At 48.0% G+C, this 19,505-nt stretch overlaps 2 protein-coding genes across 6 annotated transcripts in view; one reads left to right on the top strand and one right to left on the bottom strand.

Moving 5' to 3' along the window:
• The first annotated feature begins 360 nt into the window (after positions 1-360).
• Positions 361-19,505, top strand: part of HS3ST1 (heparan sulfate-glucosamine 3-sulfotransferase 1) — a 39,221-nt gene continuing 20,076 nt past the window's right edge. For 2 of the 5 annotated variants that reach the window (XM_055434595.2, XM_055434593.2), the window contains exon 1: positions 1,366-1,562. The gene's annotated coding sequence lies outside the window, so the exon portion shown is untranslated. Of the gene's footprint in view, positions 815-1,365; positions 1,682-10,977; positions 11,306-19,505 lie in introns of those variants that run through there. The other 3 variants (XM_088836493.1, XM_055434594.2, XM_088836492.1) reach the window with 3 other exon arrangements.
• LOC148777914 (uncharacterized) lies at positions 667-1,501 on the bottom strand. Its single transcript, XM_088836132.1, has 2 exons — positions 1,116-1,501; positions 667-922 (listed from the first exon to the last, which is right to left on the bottom strand). The coding sequence occupies exons 1-2, from the start codon at positions 1,499-1,501 to the stop codon at positions 667-669; spliced, it is 642 nt and encodes a 213-aa protein (XP_088692258.1).

Below are 19,505 nucleotides of genomic sequence, written 5' to 3'. Positions count from 1 at the left end.
ACTCCTATAATCTTATTTTCCAAAATAAGACTTGGCTTTGGCCTCCAGGTTCTACTGGTTTTATTAGACAGCCAGAAAATGCTGATTGTTTTGCTTTCTAAAAGGGCAGTGGGTAACATTACACAAGAAAGAGGTCAATTTCCTACAGGATTTATTACTTAGGTTGGTGTGTATTTTTAATCTGAGCTAAGTTAATGAGAGGTTTTTTACACTTGAAGGGCAAATTTGATTTCTTCCAAACATTTATTTTCCAATACTTAAGATATGGAAGAGCGACTGAAATTTCATCTAAAATAAATTACTTTGACACTCATCTGGAACGTTTTCTTTTTCTTTTATTTAATTCCTTAACGTATTGGCTGATCTGCCTTTTAGGGCCACTAGTTTGGGCTCGGATAGACGGGCAGCCTAGCTTCTCTCTCCGAGGGGATTCCAACCCCGGGTCCCTGGAAACCTTACATCGAAATTAGACTGAAGGCTGGTCTAGTTCTGACACAAACTTCCCAGATACAGGAACGCGGGGGAAGGGGGCAGGGGGACCGGCTTAATTTCAGAGCTGACGTTTGCAATCCCAATGCACTAGCGAAGGCAGAGCTAAAAGCTCTGCGCTCTCCGAGTGAATCCGCATCCGCTCCGGGGACGCGAAACCGAAGAGGGAGGGAGTGTTCAATGGCGACACCGAGCGCTGGGGAGCCGGCTCCTCGCGCGGATCTTCGCTCCGGCTGCCCGGCCGCCGGCGTCCGGGTCCGGCTGCGGTGCGAGTGGATGGCTCCGCTCGCTTCCTGGGCGGCGCAGGGAGCAACCGATGCCTAAGGTGGGCACCTGCCCTGACGGAGATCGGCCGCGCTGACGCACGTGGGAGGACCCGGCGCGGCCCGGGAGTGGAGGAAGACGTGGGCTCGGGGTTAGGACCTCGCCTTCCCTAACAAGGGTGACGGTGGAGACAGGATGCCCCAGGGTCGCAGGCACGGCGGTCGCCCGACCCACAGCCGGCCCCACCCTCCCGGGAGCGCGCGCTGGTCCCCTCCGCAAGTTCCATCCCCACCCCCAGCTTCCCGGGGCTGAAACCCCGGGACTGCCGCGCCAGGGAAGGGCGGGGCTGACTAGTGCCGTACCTGTCCGCTGGATTTCCCCAGCCCTGCCCGGCCGCCCCGGGAGCGGTGCGGCGAGCCGGACTCCGAGCCGACCCGACCCCGGGGCAGCACCGGAGCGGACCGGGCAGCAGTGGGCGCTCGCGATCCTCCGCGGCCCGACGCGCTCTCCCTGCGGGGCCGGCCTCCCCGGTCCCCTCCTCCCGCTCCCGCTCCTCCCCCTGCTCCTCCCCTCGGCGGCGGTGATAACCTCGCCTCCCCGCCTGCAAAGTCCCCGGCGCGAGGGCAGCCGCGGACCGCCGCCACCGCCGGGTCTCCGCGGGCGCCTGCGCCCGTGTCTCGCGCGCCGGCCCGGGTCGTCCTGAAAAAACTCGCTCCGCCGGCCGCCGGGGCTCCACGGCGCTGCCCATGGCCAAGCCCAGGAGCCGACCTCGGGCGCCGGACCGGCTGGACCGCCGAGGCGCGGCTCAGGTGAGTGCGGCGCGCGCTTGCGGCGGCGGGGGTCGCCGGTGCGGGGAGCGGCAGGACCGGGGGCCATCGAGATGCCCCGACCTGGCATCCTGGACTTCAGGGCGAGAGCAGAGCCCAAGGTGAGTGGAGGCTGGCGCAAGTGGAGTGCACGTAGGTGGGGGAAGGACGGAGAGCCCAGAGCTTTCCCCATCCTACTAGCCCCCTGAAGTCGTCCCTCAACTAGGCAAGTCTTCAGGGACTGGTTTTTTTCACGCAGGTTTCTGACTTAGTGGATTTTTTTTTTCTTTTTTTTCCCTTACCCCCTAGAAGAGTCAGGAGGTTTGCTTCTGCCCGACGCGTCTCTCTAGGACCGACCGTGAGGGGCAGTAGGAGCGCAAAGCGCCGCGGAGCCTGGGTACCACTCTGGCTGGCAACTGGGGAGGGGATAACAGCACAAAGTCCGCCTTGAGGGAGCATCCAGGGTGGGGAAACCTCAGGGCGGTTAGCTTTGAGAAGGAAGCAGAGATGGGACATCTCCCGAGGGGCGGGGAAAGCTCGGGAGGAGAGCGATGGAAGCGGCGGACAGTAAGTAGCCTACCCCCCCGCCATGCCAAAGATGCTCGGTTCTGGTTTTTCGTGTTACTTTTTACTTTTTTTTTTTTAATCTTGCGTCTGTTTCTATTTCGAGCACCTTGAGTGGTGATGGCAGATGAAGGTGAGGGGAGGAGGGGCGCCAACCCGCGGTGGAAGCGCGTAGACCCGGACTCAGAACCGGGCACACTCGCGGAGCCTGAAGTCTCCAGGTGCGCCCTCCCGGCCAGGCGGCCGGCAGCGCGCGGCTCGCGCTTCTGACCCCAACCTGTCCCGGATACCGGCAAAAAAAAAAAAAAAAAGAGAGAGAGAGATGGAGAGGCGAGAGGGAGCAAGAGCTGGATGCAGGGCGCGGGGCCGGGGCGGGTTGGGTGCGGGGAGCGTGAGGTGCGCTGTGCTCCGCGGCGGTTTGCGAGCTCCGCGAGTCTTCCATCTCCTCCCCTCGGCGAGGCGAGCGTCCACGCTTCTTCGCGCACCCAGGCCCCTCTCTTGGGAGGGGATCGCACCCCTCTTCCTCCGCCCTCCACTTTGCAGGACCAGTCGGCTCCTTGCTTAGCCTTGCGTGAGTCTCGCTCCTCCCTCCCCCCACCGGCGCGGTCCGCTGGCTATTTTTATCCACTACTTGTACATAGATGCTTTCGGGGGGGATTCTGGGGAGGCGACTCCAAATCTGGTGTCTTCTCGCTCCGCTCCCAGAAGCGGTCCACTCCTAGCAGGGAGCAGCCGCGAGGAGCGGCCGAGGGATGAAGACGGAGCTCTGGAAACCCCGTTTTCACCTGCCCCGCTTCTCCGCCTGCTGCTAGGTGCGGGCGCGGATCTCCGAGGGTACCATAGCGCCCGGGCGCAGGTGCTTAGCTGGCTTTTGTGGCCGCAACCCGTTTACACTCAGGATCCTTTGGGTCCTAATTGGGCGTTACTGCTCTGCAGCCACATCTTACCCTATTTTGTTGAGATGCAATTGACCACTAACGTTCAAGGGTTAATTTCAGGAATTTTATGTTAAAAATAGAAAGAAAGGAAGGGAGCTAACCCAACTTCTGCCTCCTTGCATTTCGGAATTATTCTTCCTTTCTGCTTCCTCGGTACTGATTGGGTGCGACTCGAATAAGCCTAACCAAGTGAAATTCCAGGAGATGAACGCTTCAGCTGCAGATCCCCGCGTTGCTCTTTGTATTTCTAGCGGTTAGATTTTTTTTTCCCTTTCCTCCCATAGGATTGCAGAAATAACATATTGAAATGGTCCACTGTGTTACATAAGGTTTTCTCCAGCGCTCGGCAGAGCAAAATCAACTTCTCATGGAGCGTTTCAGGGCTTCAGCTGGTCCCTCTAACTCAGCCGAGTTTGCCTGGGATCAACAACTTCGTGACTAAGCACTCTTAAGTCGAAACAGTTCATTACCATGACAGCATCAGCTGAGGATCCCTTTCTGAGGCATCCTGAGCCTTTCTTTTGGGGCTTCTGATCCAGGCTAATGCTGCCTGCTGTACAGTGCACTGTAGCTTTAAGCTGAGAGAGTCTTTGCTTGGGAAACTGGTGAGAAAGTGATACCTGGAACTCTACAGGGAAGAACAGAAAAAGTCCATGGTTCTTAGCTGTGTTATTGGTGTGCCTTGTGTGAAATTTCAAGTCTTCCACGTTGTTGTTCAGGAACCCTTTACTTGTATTATCCCATGTAATTGGGGATGTGCATTTGTTCTGAAAAGAAGACCGTTCTCTTACTGGAAATGTCCAGAGAGCTCCTTGAAGGGAAATGCAGTGTGGAAGCTTTCCTTATCTTGAATTAAAATTTGATGATGGAAGGCAATGGCAAGCCACTCCAGTACTCTTGCCTGGAAAATCCCATGGATGGGGGAGCCTGGTAGGCTGCAGTCCGTGGGGTCGCTAAGGGTCGGACAGGACTGAGCGACTTCACTTTCACTTTTCACTTTCATGCATTGGACAAGGAAATGGCAACCCACTCCAGTGTTCTTGCCTGGAGAATCCCAGGGATGGGGGAGCCTGGTGGGCTTCCGTCTATGGGGTCACACAGAGTCGGATACGTCTGAAGTGACTTAGCAGCAGCATTGGAAAGAGCCTAGGGAGAGGGACTGGCTGATGTAATGTGCTTGATTGGTACACAGTGGCTTTTCCAGAACAGAGCATCTACCCAGGGTGGTCCAAACCCACAGTGAGTCCTGAGTAACGTTCTGGCTATAGAAGCCAGTTTGGAGAAAGGGATAGTACAAGGTACTGATGTCCTGGTGGAACTGAGTCTGTGTTCAGGATCAGGGCTGAGAATGCAGGCTCCAGGGCCTGCTTCTGTGCCAGGGTTCTTGTGTAAGAGACAGTCTTGGAGGAGTAAGGCAAGTAGAAACTTTGGTGAGTAGCAGCAGCCTTCTGGCTGCTCTGTGGGAAATGAAGTGACTTTCTGGCTGTTGCTGAAAGCTGTAACTTTCCAGCTGGTATTAGAAAAGATCTGCGTTTTCCCCCATCACTTTGATGTAAGTATCTTCCTTCAACCCCACTTATGGCCCAGTGCTTCCCAGTCAGGCCAACCTTTACCAGTGGAGAATGACAAGACTGCTAGTGGGATTTGGAACCAGCTTCTTGCCTCAGGACCCTAAGCAAATTCTTTTTCCTCTCTGAGCCTCAGATTCATCCTCCAAAAAATAGAGCTCGAAAGATTATTATGAGAAAGTGGGAAGATATATGTGGAGAGCATTTGGGCAGTTCTAAAACACTGGTGAAAAACGGACTGGGTTACTTAATTTCCTTTTCCTGCAAATTTCATTTGGTCTATTTTAATGCTAATTTTCATTTTAGTTTGTGAATGTCTGTGTGAATTACATATTCTAAACATTCAATGAGGAAGAGGATTTCATATAATGTGCCAGTATCTCCTGATTATTCCACCTGAAATTCACCAGCATCAGGCTTCACTGCTTCTGAAGACCATTAGTTTCTTATTTGTAGAATAAGAGTTAAAGTTTTTGGATGCTTTTCTTTTCTTTTTTTTAGCTTAATGCATTTTGTATATCAGAAGGAAATGTATGTTTCAGGAAGGGCCTTGGTATTGATTAACCAAAAAAGGAAGAATGTTGCAGATGAGTATTAGCAGTTGGGGAAAAGGGATACATGATCAGTTTTAGAAGATGACCTGGGTCTCCGTTGTCTACATCTGCCATCTAGCATAAAGCACTGTCTCTTTGTTGCATTTTTGGTGTTCAAAATTTGTCCCCAGGTGCTAGCTAAGTGGCTTAGTAGATGCTCAAATAGTAATTTCAAAATAAGTGAATGAATGCTTGAACTGAATCTTCACAGCAAGCTCATGCGGTACACAGGCAGATGGCAACATTTCTATTTTAAAGATTTGGAATCTGCCGATTAGAAAAGTTAATTAATTTTCCAAAGGTACAAAGGATTCCAGATTGGAGTTGAGGTCTGCCTGTTCTCATTCCATTCCGCTCTTCAGCCTGTGTTGCCCTCTCTCCCATCACCACTTAAAATTCTCCTAATCCATAGTGGACTTTTGCATTTTGTAAGGTTTCCAGCAATCAAACACCCTTCTTCAGGGAGGTACCAATCTTCCCTCAGGTTGGCTTAGCGGTAAAGAATCCACCTGCCAGTGCAGGTGACATGGGTTCAATTCCTAGGTGGGGAAGATCTCCTGGAGAAGGAAATAACCCACTCCAGTATTCTTTGGAAAATCCCATAGACAGAGGAGCCTGGCATGCTACAGTTCATGGGGTTGCAGAGAGTTGGACAGGACTTAGCCACTGCTGTTGCTGCTGCTAAGTCGCTTCAGTCGTGTCCGACTCTGTGCGACTCTATAGACGGCAGCCCACCAGGCTCCTCCATCCCTGGGATTCTCCAGGCAAGAACAATGGAGTGGGTTGCCATTTCCTTGTCCAATGCATGAAAGTGAAAAGTGAAAGTGAAGTTGCTCAGTCGTGTCCGACTCTTAGCGACCCCATGGACTGCAGGCCACCAGGCTCCTCTGTTCATGGGATTTTCCAGGCAAGAGTACTGGAGTGGGGTGCCATTGCCTTCTCCGGACTTAGCCACTATTCAACAGCAACAGCAACCTCCCCTCATGGAGGGACTTTTCCATGGGGTGGCAGGGGGTGCTCTTTCTCTGTATCCATATCTCTGAGCTCTGAACTGGGGCTCAGCCTGGTGATCCCACCTGAGGCTTGGAATCTCAAAGGACTGACTGAAGGACAAAAGGACAGTTGAGCGTTTATTTACCAGCGTGAGTAATGAATCGAGAGGCGTCAGCTGCAGCCTCCGTGTCTTGGGATGTCCCAGGGATGCTATTCCACGGGCATAATCCCGATGCTTCCAGCTTCTCTTCGTTCCTTCTCATTTCCAAGCCTGACTTTCCAGCTTCTCATGAATTCCTCGAGGTAATTCATAGTCTTCAAGTAAATTCCTTCCCTCTCGGATTCAGTCAGTATTGTAACCAGCTGATGTCAGCCTCTCACAATCCATCTTCAGGCCTGCCGCGGGCATGAAGCTTTCTCAGCTTCCTCTACCCACAAGGAATTAAGTTTCATAGCTTTTTCAGGCCCTTAGAGTAATATTTACTGGGCCATAGTATGTCAACAGTTATGTGATACTACCAGAGTTCTAGAAAAATGAATACATTATTCTTCTGAGAAATAGCCTGAACATAACGGAAATAGGTCCCAGTGGGCATTTTCTCTCTCTCTCTCTCTTTTTTTTTTTTAATTCATGCTGTGTGTTTTTTGGTAACTTTCCAGCAGGGGTTGCTCACTCAAATGCCTTCAGCAACCTGGCTGAAGTAAATAGCCTGAGTGAAACAGGTCTAGAGACAGGCTGGGTAAGGGGGATGTCTTGGCTCTGACCCAGCACCCAAGGTGGGACCTCAGGCTCTGTCTTGCCGAGTATGATTTTATTTTCCAAGATAGGCTGTGAGTTTACAATTTTATGTAGAATCGACTGACTTAAGTTGTTGTGTTTGTTGTTCAGTGTGTCCAACTCTTTGTGACCCCGTGGACTGTAGCCCACCAGGCTCCTTTATCCATGGGGTTTTTCAGGCAAAGAAGACTAGAGTGGGTTGCTATTTCCTTCTCCAGGAGATCATCCCGACCCAGGGATGGAACCCACATCTCCTGCATTGGCAGGTGGATTCTTTATTGCTGAGCCACCAGGAAAGGCCTTGACTTTTAATTGTGTCTGTGTGTGTGATCGGTCATATTGGATTCTTTGTGACCCTATGGACTGTGGCCTGCCAGGATCCTCTGTCCGTGAAATTTTCCATGGACAAGAATGCTGGTGTAGAGTGAAATTTCTTACTCCAGGGGATCTTCCCAACCCAGGGATCAAACTCCAGTCTCCTATCAGCAGCTAATTCCGTATTTTTAAAATAATACGATGTGGACCAAACAAAGCACGTCTATGGGTAGACCGCCTTACTCATCTGTACCTGCATCCCACAGGCCTCCAGTTTATGGCCTCTGGGTTCCAGGCATAGAAAAGAAATTGGTGGGACTACAGAGGCTCAGTATAATCAGTTATTCATAAGCTTGAGGCACGAGTGCATCAGAAGTGTGGTGTAAGCAGCGTTCCTGAGTTAAATTTTGCATTCACAGAATTTCTGTTTGCGGTGTTACTTTTTCCTTGTCCTGTAAGCAGCCACACCAATCACATTTATGCCCTTAACACGTTTATTGAGTTCCAGTCGTGTACCCAGTGCTGTTCTTCTCACTGGTGACACAATAGGGGATAACTCGGATGGAAAGCTCTGCTTTCCTGCTTGTCTTCAGTGGAGCAGACAGGTAAAAGCAAGATGGGGAAGGACAGTCCATCTTAGGTCAGACTCTTAGGTGCTAAGAATAAAGATCAATTAGGGGAAATGTCAGGGTACCGGGGTAACAACTTTGGCAGGGGGCCAGGAATCTCCAGGTTCAGTCTCTGATCCAACATAACCGAAGTCAGGTCCGATGTAAAGGACATAAAGGATTTGAGGATTTGGGAGTTCGGACCTAGTATTATATTCCGGGAGTTGCTACTGTGGGTAAACCCCTAAGAGCAGACTCTTCTCTTAGTTTTAATGAGGTCACCTCTTGAGCCCATTCATTGAGTGTCCAGCAGGTGGTAGGTGCTACATTAGGTGCTAGAATCCATTAACACAAAATTTCCCGTCCTCCAGGAAATTGTAGGCCAGTGTGGAAGACATGAACAAACCCCCACAAAAGAGGAGACTGCTAAAACGAGCGACGAGGGTGAGAAGGGACTCGTAACCATTGAATTTTGACACAAGAATGCTGACGTTCAGCATCTTTTTGACTTTTTATTTTTTAAGATTTTTTTACTTTTTAACATGGACTGTTTTTAAAGTCTTTATTGAATTTGTTGCAATATGGCTTCTATTTTATGGTTTGACCTGTTGCCTGTGAGTCATGTGGGATCTTAACTCCCAAACCAGGGATCGAACCCAGGTGCCCAACACTGAAAGGCAGTCTTTTTTAATAGACCATCTGATATGTACCAGGAACAGTTTAGATCTGTGCTTTTCAACCTCCCCATCATCAATAAAAAATTTTTGAAGCTTTTTTTTTTTTTAAACCTAGCCATGACATTTTGTATTCTTAACCAAATTTCATTTTGTGTCAAGAAAATGGATTCTTTAAAAAATCTGTTCTAAGTGTGAAATGTACTTAGGCCCTTTGAGACTCACTACATCTCCCTCTCCAGTCGACTCTGCCATTGATGGCGACTGTTGTTGCCAGGATAGCTGCACAGAAGCAAAAAAAAAAAAAAAAAAGTTGTTCTTGAGGAACTTACAGTTTAGTATGGCAGTCAGATAAATGAGCAATTTTTTTTGCGTATGAACCGAGAAAGGCCCTGTTTGGGCCTTTGCTTGTGGCATCAGGTAGGCCTGCCTTTGAGAACAACTTCTTTCCAATCACTCTGTGTATTTCTTTCACGGCAATCCTCCTTCCCACAGCATAGTTTTGCAGCCATAATTTTTTCTGGAGTCATCCTGTTACTTCATTGGTTCACGTGCTCCCCACCTTTCACGCCCCCATCAGAATATATGCCCGGTCTGAGCAGGCATCTGGAGCCCCAGGTTTGTTTCTGCCACCAGTTTGCAGAACAGTGTGTCTGATTCCAAGTAGTTGCTCAGAAAAGAAGCAAGAGGCAACATTTCTGCCTGGGGGAACTGGGAAAGGCTTCATGGGGGAAAGAAATATTTAAGGAAAGAGAGAGACTTGTGGAGAAAAGCCAACGAATGGTAATGATACAAGATAATCAAAATATGGCCCCAAGCCATCTCATTTGTCCATTTTAGAGATCCTCAGTGTGGTCAGCCCAGGTGAATAGCTGGCATGTTAAACACAAACCCTTCCCTGAATAGATTCTGGCAGCACAAAAGCACTCTGGCATGAAAAGAATGAAAATGATTTAAATAGAATGAAAAAATGGGAAAAAAAATAAGAGAAAAGAATGAAAATGATAAGTCTTCACTTCCATCTAGAAATTTCATACCCACTGTCTGCTTTTTCTCTTATACCCGGTCCTTCAAGGGAGACAGGGATCTCTTAGCATTTTTATTTTATATTTAAGGAAACCAAGATTCAGAAAAGTGACTTTTCTTAGATCCTCAGAATGAAGGCAGCAGACCCTGAGTCCAGGGCCACAATTCTCCACTTGCAGTGAGCAGATGGTTCAAGGTGGAGACTGGTTAAATCCCTGGGGGTGCTGAGTAGCCCACATTTTCTATAAGCAAAGAAATGTATTTAGATTTCAAACATTCACGTCTACTTTGATTTGTTGAGAACTTCCACTTCAGCACTTTCCGAGATGCATTTTGTGTCTTGATGAATTTCCCCTAGAATTCCTCCAGATTAGGTACACCCTGCAGTAGGGTTGTTTTTGTGTAAATATCTTCATTCTTTAGGGAGAGTAAGTCAGAGTCCTGTATCAGCAGTTAACATACAGTGGGAGAAAGGTGATTGCAGAGGCAGCTGAAATGAAAAGGCTTGCTCTTCTAGCTGCGCTCAGAGAAATCCATACTCGAGTGGCACGGAGTGAAAGCAGACCAGCACGGCACCACCTCTGAAAAACTCAGTTTCACTTGATATAAATTCCATCTTCAGCCAAGTTTTTCCCAGTGCCCCAGATAAGAAGGCCAGAGAGAGTGTCAGTTACAGGTTTCTGGAATTAGGTGTAGCAGTTATTCTCGAAGAGTGTGGCTTTTGAAGTCGTGTCTGTTTGAATTTCTGATCTCCTCCTTACTGATGGTATCACCCCAAGAAAGACAGTTTTTCAGGGTCTCAGATTTTTCAGTATTCTAATAAGGATTAAAGGAGATTGCCCTTGTCAAACGCCTAGCCTAATGCTCAAGAAAATGCACGTTCTTCTTATGCAGGGTTGCCTGATTTCACAAGTAAAAATACAGGATGATCAGTGAAATTTGAACTTTGAATAAAGAACGTATACTCTTTTAGTATAGGTCTATCCCAGATACTTCATATTAAGACATGATTGATTGTTTTCCTGGAATTTAAATTTAACTGGAAGCCCTATATTTTATTAAGCATCTCTATTCTTGCAGTGACAGTTGTAGGTGATGCCTTTGGTGAAACTTCTGGAGCTGTAGGCAGTGAGAGAGGGAAGAATCCAGTCATTTGGAGGTGAAATAATTTAGCCACTGTATGATCCAAGGAGAGAAGGAAGGGCAGTTTTCTCTGATGAGCTTAGCAACAGATCAAACCGAGGCAAATTTACTTGTTTCTGAAAAGAAGCAGAATTGTGGACAAGTCAGATCTCTCCCATCTATGCGGCAGATTATAACCAGCACCCTTTGGGAAGAAGGCGTTTCAACCCTTGAGGCCACCAGGGGAGCAGCCAGTCCACCAACGCAGCACATTATTCAACACAAACATTGCGCTGAGCTCATTACTGCAGGACCGGAGTTGGAACCATGAGATGCACACAAGGGCTCCACTGAGTCCACTGAAGGAGTGCTTTGTGCTTGGAAAACTCACGCTTGCAGTTGCTCCCTCCTCGGATGAATCCAAAGCTAATAAAATAGTGAGAGGGCCTTTCAGACTGGCTCCTCCCAAGCAGATGACCTCAGGTTATGAACTGAGTCCGAGATCTCCCCAGGACTGCTGGACTATGTTGTTCGGAGGATGGCCATGGAAATGTGTTTCCATTTCAGGTAATAACCTGGCAGAAACTCAATAAGCAGTACTTTGGTTGCCAGTGTACTTTTCCCAGGCAGAGTTTAATGCTATAGTGAGATACTGCTTATACCAAAATGATGCTTCTGTTGCCTTCGAAATTACTAACTCTTCATTTAACTTGAGCTGCTTACTAGCTCTGTGATTATATGGAAAATGGACCAGAAAGAAAGCAAAGTGGCTTGGCAGGTTGCATGTAGACTGACTCAGCCAGAGAGATCTGGTTGCATCCACTTTGCTACCTCTTGGCCATGCAACAGGAAACGAGTTATCTCCCATCTCTAAACCTCAGTCTCCCCATCTTCAAAATGGGCATAATTAAAATTATAGCAGATAATTGTTTACTGCACATTAAGCTAAATAAGTAATGTCAAACATTTACACAATGCCTGACTCATCAGCATTAAAAAAAAAAAAGATGCTGTTAATAAGATAACTAAAGAAAGCAGTGTAGACTTCTAGATTGCAAACTCAATGTTATATCACAGAGAGCGTGGCTCTCATAACTCACATTCTTGGGAGACTGTCTGAGTCTTTTGCCCTTTGTTTCTTTAGTCTTAATTTATATAGTGTGAGCAAATCTTATAATTTCATTTTCTGGGCCAAAAGCTTAGAAGCAGCAATGCAGAAAGGGTAGAGCAGGAACCATCAGGGGAAGACAAAGTACAGAAAGAGAAGGGAAGGAGGAAGAACCCGGGAAAGAAGGAGGGAAGAGAAGGGAGGAGAAGCCAGGACAGAAAAGGATTATGAGCAGACAGGATTCGTAGCCCAAGGAAATGCAGTGGCCTCTTGTAGCAGGAAGTCCCTGGTTAAAGCATATCTGGATACAATCATTCAAGTAAATGTCACTCCCTCTCCCTGTCCCAAGGCTTCTCAGGATCTGTGCTTAATACCTATGACCTTGAGGGAAGGACGTACAAATTGTACTGGTGGAACTGGAAAGACTGTGGAACATGATGGAACTAGAGAAGCTGAGGCCTTTCTCCCTGCTCTGAGTCAGCTCGAAGTCCCAGATGACAGCTGAACACAAGGGAACCCAGTGCCATCTGGTGGAGACACCGGCCACTGTGCCCCTCATGGTCCTCCACGTGGTGCCAGGAGTGGGTCTGTGACTTTGGATTTGGTTTTATTTCCATTCGTTACACAGGAGCTCTTTTTATTTTAACTTTATTTTTTCCTGGGGTATAGCCCATTAAGAATGTTGTGATAGTTTCAGGTGGACAGCAAAGGGACTCAGCCATACACACACGTGCATCCATTCTCCCCTACCCCCTCCTCCCATCCAGGCTCCCATATAACATTGAGCGGAGTTCCATGCGCTGTACAGTAGGCCCCTGTTGGTTATCCGTTTTAAACATAGCAGTGTGTGCGTATCCATCCTAAACTCCCTAACTATCCCTTCCCCTCATCCTGCCCCCAGCAACCATAAACTCCTTCTCAAAGTCTGTGAGTCTCTTTCTTAAACATGGGCTCTTATTAGAGAGAGTTTCGGGTGGCATCTCTCCTGCCCTGCTTTCTCCCTGTGAAATGGTTCCTTCCCTCCTGACCTCTCAGCCCCATCTACACACACATCAGAGGAACTGACCTTTTCTGGGGGACAAGTCAGTCCTCAGTTGTTCAGTGAGGCAGGAGCATCCTTGGGACCAGCGTATTATTGGAGATCACGGAACCACGCCTGCTCCCCATGGCACTGCATTATTTGAGGTTTTGACATTGGAGAAAATGCTTTTGTTTTTCCCAACCTTGACTGACCTGTTAAATGGCAGGTTACTTCCTTATGAACCTTTTGGGCTTCGCTGGTGGCTCAGTGGTAAATAATCCACCTGCCAATGCAGGGAATGCAGGTTTGATTCCTGGGTTGGGAAGATCCCCTGGAGAAGGAAATGGCAACCCACTGCAGTTTTCTTGTCTGGGAAATTCCATGGGCAGAGGAGCCTGGTGGGCTACAGTCCATGGGGTCGCAAAGAGTCAGACACGACTGAACAACTAAGCAACAGCAACAACCTGGACCTTTTGCTGGTAGAAACATTGGATAATATATGTAAAATACCCATTGGAAAGCCTGGTACTGAGCAAATAAGGCAGCACTTAGTAGTGATTACGAGCTTTTCTTGCTGGTAAGCCTGATCTTGTGTGAAAAGCAGATTAAGAATGTTACTAAGGCTGTGTATCCCCACTCAGACTGCCTTGTCCTTTGCTGATCTGTCTAGATGGGGAGAAGCCCAGAACGACCCTGGCAGCTGCCCTTACCCTCTGCTCTCATGCAAGAAGGGAACAAAGTTGAGGGACTCTTAATCAGGGAAGAAAATCTTTCTTAAAAGCCTGCAGGAGATTTCCCTGTGAAACAGAGAAATTTGAAAGTTAGTCACTCAGTCATGTCTGACTCTGTGACCTCATGGACTATACCCACCAGGTTCCCCTGTCCATGGAATTCTCCAGGCAAAAATACTGGATTGAACCCAGGTCTCCACATTGCAAGCAGACTCTTGACCAACTGAGCCACAAGGGAAGCCAGATTTCCTTGTAGGTCCCCTTATCCAAAAGTTCGGTCACATGCACACAGGCCAGAAGTGCGGGAGGAGAAACAGGCACAGCCATTTGAAACTGTGGAAGAGCCAATTAATCAAATAATAAGCCAATTATTATTGGGTCATCCAGAATCTATCCCTTTCCCCTTTGAGCAACTACAGGAGCTGTAAGGGAGACACAGGTTCGATCCCTGGGTTGGGAAGATCCCCTGGAGGAGGGCTTGGCAACCCACTCCAGTATTCTTGCCTGGAGAATCCCCATGGACAGGGGAACCTGGCAGGCTGCAGTCCACGGGGTCGCAAAGAGTCAGACACAACTGACATGATTTAGCATGCACAGGCCTTTGAGCAGCAAATACATTTATGTTTGTATCTTGCAATTGGTGATGGATGCTGCTCCTCTCTGTAACATCTTTGACTGCTGTCTTCAGCCGAGATGTAACTCTTATGTTCTTCTGGTTTTGCTTTTCTTTCCCCTCTCAGCTTTATAACTTTTACAACTGTTTGCAATTTACAGTATTTCTCTGTGTTAATTTCTCTAGCTCTGACCCACTGTGCAGAACACAAATAGAGTGTGGTCCAGCCCTGTCCCCAAGTGCACAGTGTCCCATGGAGCCCATGGTTTACAGCATTAGTTTTTGAGTACAGGACAGTTAAACGCAGATGAGCTCTGGACCCAACTATGTTGCTATATCACAGTCTCCCTTTGGGCAAGGTTATCATTTCTGCAAACCTCACATACTCTTCATGATTTTTTCATACACTTATTTAATGTTTAATCTGTTCCGGTAGATTAAATCACAGGAGGATGGAGGCTTTGTCTGGACCCCTCAACCCCTAGATCAATCCTGAACCAGGGTGTGGTAGGCAGTTGTCACCCAAGAAATAACTACTGACCAAAAAATCTAAGGACCCCAACATATTCGGTTTTATTGGTTTGTCAGGATTAAAGGCAGTGGTGTATAGAGAACATTTAGTGTTCATGTTGTTATTTAGTAGCTAAGTCACGTCTGATTGTTTTGCAACCCCGTGGGACTGTAGTGCTCCAGGCTCCTCTGTCCATGGGATTTTCCAGGCAAGCATACCGGAGCGGACTGCCATTTCCTACTCCAAGGGATCTTCCTGACCCAGAGATCGAAGCCTCATCTGTCCTGTCTCCTGCATTGGCAGGTAGATTCTTACTGAGCCACCAGGGACGCCTTAATGCCCGTAGTGGGTGCTCCAAACCCAGCTGTTAATAATGCAAGGAATGATGCAATTCCAAGTCCCGCAGCCTGGCGTTCGCACGCCACTCTTCCAAGCCTTGTCCCTTGCCATCCTCTGTTCTGACACCCACCTCGTGGTCTGCCCACAGGACTGCCCACTGTTCCCCAGATGAATCAGGGACGTGGCCATCCCCACCCTTTGCCCGGGCTGTGCTCCCTTTGCCAGCCCCCTCCCTTTTCTTCTTAGCTCCAGACTCCTGTCTTTCCCCCAGATCTGTCTTGGATGCTCTCCTACGCCTCCGCCTCCCATCCACAGTAAATAATAATGCCTGCGGCAGCATCCTGCTGTCTGTCTTTAGGTTCAGAGTAGGGTTGCACTCCCCCCTTCTGAAGGTCAGATGGCCTTGGGGCTTGCTGCGGGCAGTGAAAGTGACAGGAAGCGCTGCGTCACTTCCTGGAGCTGGAAGGGCCAGCTGAGGTTCTATGCACGTTCTCCCCGCTCTGGCCCCAGATGGCTGGCGCTGTCTTTCTAGGTCTCTGCGACCCTCGAGTGGGCAGAGTCCTGCCACCAACCCGAGTGGGACAAGAAGCTGAGGATTGGAGGTGCTGAGATGCAGGGTCTATTCTTGGTGCTCCCGGCTCCTCTGGCGCTGTGACATTGCTGTAATTGACACGGGCTTGGCTGCTTCCCGCAGGAAACGCCTGCCACGGGAGAGCAGGATAAACCTCTGCTGTCAGCTCTGCACCCGCTCCTGCCTGGTCCCAGATCTCAGTGCAGGATTGTGCAACAGAATGTGGATCTATGCAGAGAGAAGGCAGCAAAAAAAGCTTCCCATTGAAGCTGCTGGAAGTGAAAGTACCGCTACCATAAACAGAAACAGGAGTCTTTGAGAGAAGCCTGAGGTTTTAGTCCAGATTTGTGAGCTCAGATGGGCAGCTGTCGTTGGTGGTCCATCAGGGAATGAAAGTGACCTGAGTAAATAGTCTCTGGGTAACATCAGTGCCACCCTGTGCTCTGTTCTTTCCTGAGCCTCCTGGTTGCAGGCAGCCAGAGGACTCCATGCCTCCCCCAGCCTGGCAGCCCCTGTTCCAAGGACGGCTTTACATTATTTAGTCTTGAAAGTGGGCTTCCCCGGTGGCTCAGCTGATAAAGAATCCGTCTGCCCGTGCAAGAGACACAAGAGATGTGGTTTCAATCCCTGGGTCAGGAAGATCCCCTGGAGGAGGGAATGGTAACCCACTCCAGTCTGGGAAAATCCCATGGACAGAGGAGCCTGGAGGGCTCCAGGCAATAATGTGGCAAAGAGCTGGACATAACTGGGCACACGTGCACACACACACAGTCTTGAAATTCAAGCTTGCCTTGACCTTCCTCTGCTCCCAGCCACGCTTCCTGGCCACACAGATTCCAGCAGAAGCTGCAGAAGGACTCAGGGTTGGCATGGAGCCACTTAGGAGGATTTGCGTTACACAAGCCACCGGACCCTGCTGATTGAAACAATCTCGTGTTCAGAATTGCCTTCACCTGCCGCCTTTTCTTACTTGAAGAGTTCTTTACAAAGATGGTGCCAAGGCTAATTATCTCATAAACGTTGTCCTTTAAAAATGTTAGATTAAGAGCCACTTTGTGGTTTTCATTCTATTTTCTTTGTCGTCTCTCTCTGTGAATAGCTCTCAACGCTCAAAATTTTCCACTTTCCCTAAAGAATACTTTTTCTTACATGTCAGTTTTTGGAATGTTGTGATTCCTTTCTTTACTTAGAACTATTATTTAAGCAGGCTAGGTGTTATAAAAATCTGAATTTTAATTGCTATTATTGTCCTTTTACTTCTCTTTTCAAGCTGATGTCATCATGCTACTGTTACTCTGGTATTTTTTAACTCCTTTGTCTTGAGGGTTTAACCTTTTATCAGGTGAGCTAAAGTGTTTTTCCTCAATATCTCATTTGAATCTTACAGTCACTCAACAATGTAGGAACCACCAATTTTTTTTTGCGTATGTGAGTGCTTAGTTGTGTCCAACTCTTTGCAACCCCATGGACTGCAACCCGCCAGACTCCTCTGTCCATGGGATTTTCCAGGCAAGAATACTAGAGTGAGTTACCAGTTCCTTCTCCAGAGGATCTTCACGATCCAGGGATCAAACCCACATCTCCTGCATTGGCAGGCAGATTCTCTACCACTGAGCTACACCAGGGGAGCCCCCCCACTTTCTTTAGATGGGAAAAATAAGACCCAGAGAGATGTGTGACTTTTTCAAGATCAAACAACTTAGCCAGGATTTAAACCCCATCAGATATCAACTCACTTGCTTTGATCTTCCCACGCCATTCTATTTATTTCTCTGTTTATATGCTTTACCCTGGATGTCATTTAAAAGCACACTAAACTTGGTTTTTGCCCTCACCAGCCTTCTGAGTGTTCCCTTGGTGTTTTTTCCATGAAGTATGTCCCAAACTCCGTCTTCCTGGCTTCCTTTAATTTGCTAAGATAGTGTTCACCCCAGAGCCTCCTCAGACTAACTGTGCCAAGTGTCTATTTCCACATCCATCTTCCTCCGTCCACAGGGGGCCTCTGGGGGCTGTGCAGGGACCCATCTCCTTCTTGGACCCCTGACCAGTGTCCAGAAGGGACCTGTGCTCTGAAGACCTGGTGTCCATGACCTGAGCAAACGATGTAGTCTCCTGGGTGGTATCTGAGAGAAGAAGGAGGATAATGTGTGTGAGAAGGAGGATAATGTGTGTAAGAAGAAATCTTTACATTTGATTTAGTGATTCACATTATTAAATGTCTTTCTTCCTGTGATTCCAAATACTTGAAAGACACTTGTGGACAGCCAAACCAGAAATGTCAGCATAATCGTCAATACCTCATTTAAAGGGAACCTTTAAATGGGCCAATCCCCTCATTTGCCCCGCATATGGGACACCAAATGCTGAAGAATTGGTGCTTTCCAACTGTGGTGTTGAATAAGATTCTTGAGAGCCCCTTGGACTGCAGGGAGATCAAACCAGTCCATCCTAAAGGAAATCAATCCTGAATAGTCATTGGAAGGACTGATGCTAAAGCTTAAGCTCCAGTACTTTGGCCACCTGACTCACTGAAAAAGACCCTGATGCTGGGAAAGATTGAGGGCAGGAGAAGAAGGTGACGACAGAGGATGAGATGGCTGGATGACATCACCGACTCTATGGACGTGAGTTTAAGCAAGCTCTGGGAGATGGTGATGGACAGGGAAGCCTGGCGCGCTGCAGTCCATGGGGTCGCAAAGAGTGGGACACGACTGAGTGAACAACAGTGAATCCTGGTATGATTTGGATCCTAATCTGAAGCACAAACCAGGCCATCAAGTTCACACCAGCTAACAGGGAAATGAAGGTGATTGTCAACATGGGACATCTGTGTGGCTCAGTGAACAAGATGGCTGTAGTGATTTATTCTTCCATCTTTGAAAATGTCCCTTTGGAAATGCATTGTCATAGAAACATCTCATAGGCAAGACCTCAAGGCATGTGTTAGCTTCCTTCAGTTCAGTTCAGTTCATTTCAGTTCAGTCGCTCAGTCGTGTCCGACTCTGCAGTGTCATGATTATCTTGAGAGGATGTAAAAGTTGCAGAAAGTCTTAAAAACCTGGTCTATCATCAGAGCTCTACCACAAAAACACACATGTATACACATACATACAGACTTTATGTAGCAAATTCCCTTCAGAAGGAACTGGAATAGGGAATCCCATGGATAAGCCTTCATGTTGTATGTGTGTGCTGATTTTTTTTCCAGGCAGGAATTCTAAGGCCAGTTGCCATTTCCTACTCCAGGGGATATTCCCAACCCAGGGATCGAACCCATGTCTCTTGTATCTCCTGCATTGGCAGGTGAATTTTATTTATTTTTTTTACCACTGACTCCACCTAGGAAGTCTGAACCCTATTGAAGTCCCATCAAATCAAGGTGACACCGTGAAAGAAGGAGCAATGGAGAAATTCACACGCAGACGCCTGTCTCTTCTCTCCCTCTCCCAGCACCTTTGCTTTTTCCTTCTTGTTCACTAAGACTCGGAGGAAGAAATTCTACCTATTATTGGGACGTGATAACTCATTCCCACTCCATTTTGCCGCCTTTGATTTTGACAAATAGAACAAACTATTTCTAAATGTAACTTTGTTACAATTCTTCTTGCCTCTTGACCTGTTCATATGACCAAAATAATTTGATGTGTGATGCATATATACCCGGCATTCCATTGTCTGTGAATCTTTATGCTAGTAAGCAGTGTATTCATGGCCATTTCTCAGCCCTAACCTGAGTGCCGTTATCACGTATGTTGCCTCCTCTCTCTCATCTGCCCCCCAAAACAACCTATACCCCTGCGTCTACCTGAGTTATTGGAGGGAAGGAACAAGGATGCAAGCTGTGTCTTTTAATTCCCCAGGACCTGAGACACA

Source organism: Moschus berezovskii, chromosome 5, assembly GCF_049115385.1.
Source record: "Moschus berezovskii isolate FMDL1 chromosome 5, NW_MosBer_1.0, whole genome shotgun sequence".
Classification (NCBI taxonomy): Eukaryota; Metazoa; Chordata; class Mammalia; order Artiodactyla; family Moschidae; genus Moschus; species Moschus berezovskii.
Note: the sequence above shows the minus strand (reverse complement) of the source record. Positions and strands in the feature narration are given on the sequence as shown.

What these genes read in the sequence shown, in the direction of transcription:
- LOC148777914 (XM_088836132.1), bottom strand. Translation starts at nt 1,501, where the DNA reads ATGGGCAGCGCCGTGGAGCCCCGGCGGCCGGCGGAGCGAGTTTTTTCA. An exon ending in TGGGGAAATCCAGCGGACAG is followed by an intron (nt 923 to 1,115) that starts GTACGGCACTAG and finishes CACCCTTGTTAG; the next exon opens with GGAAGGCGAGGTCCTAACCC.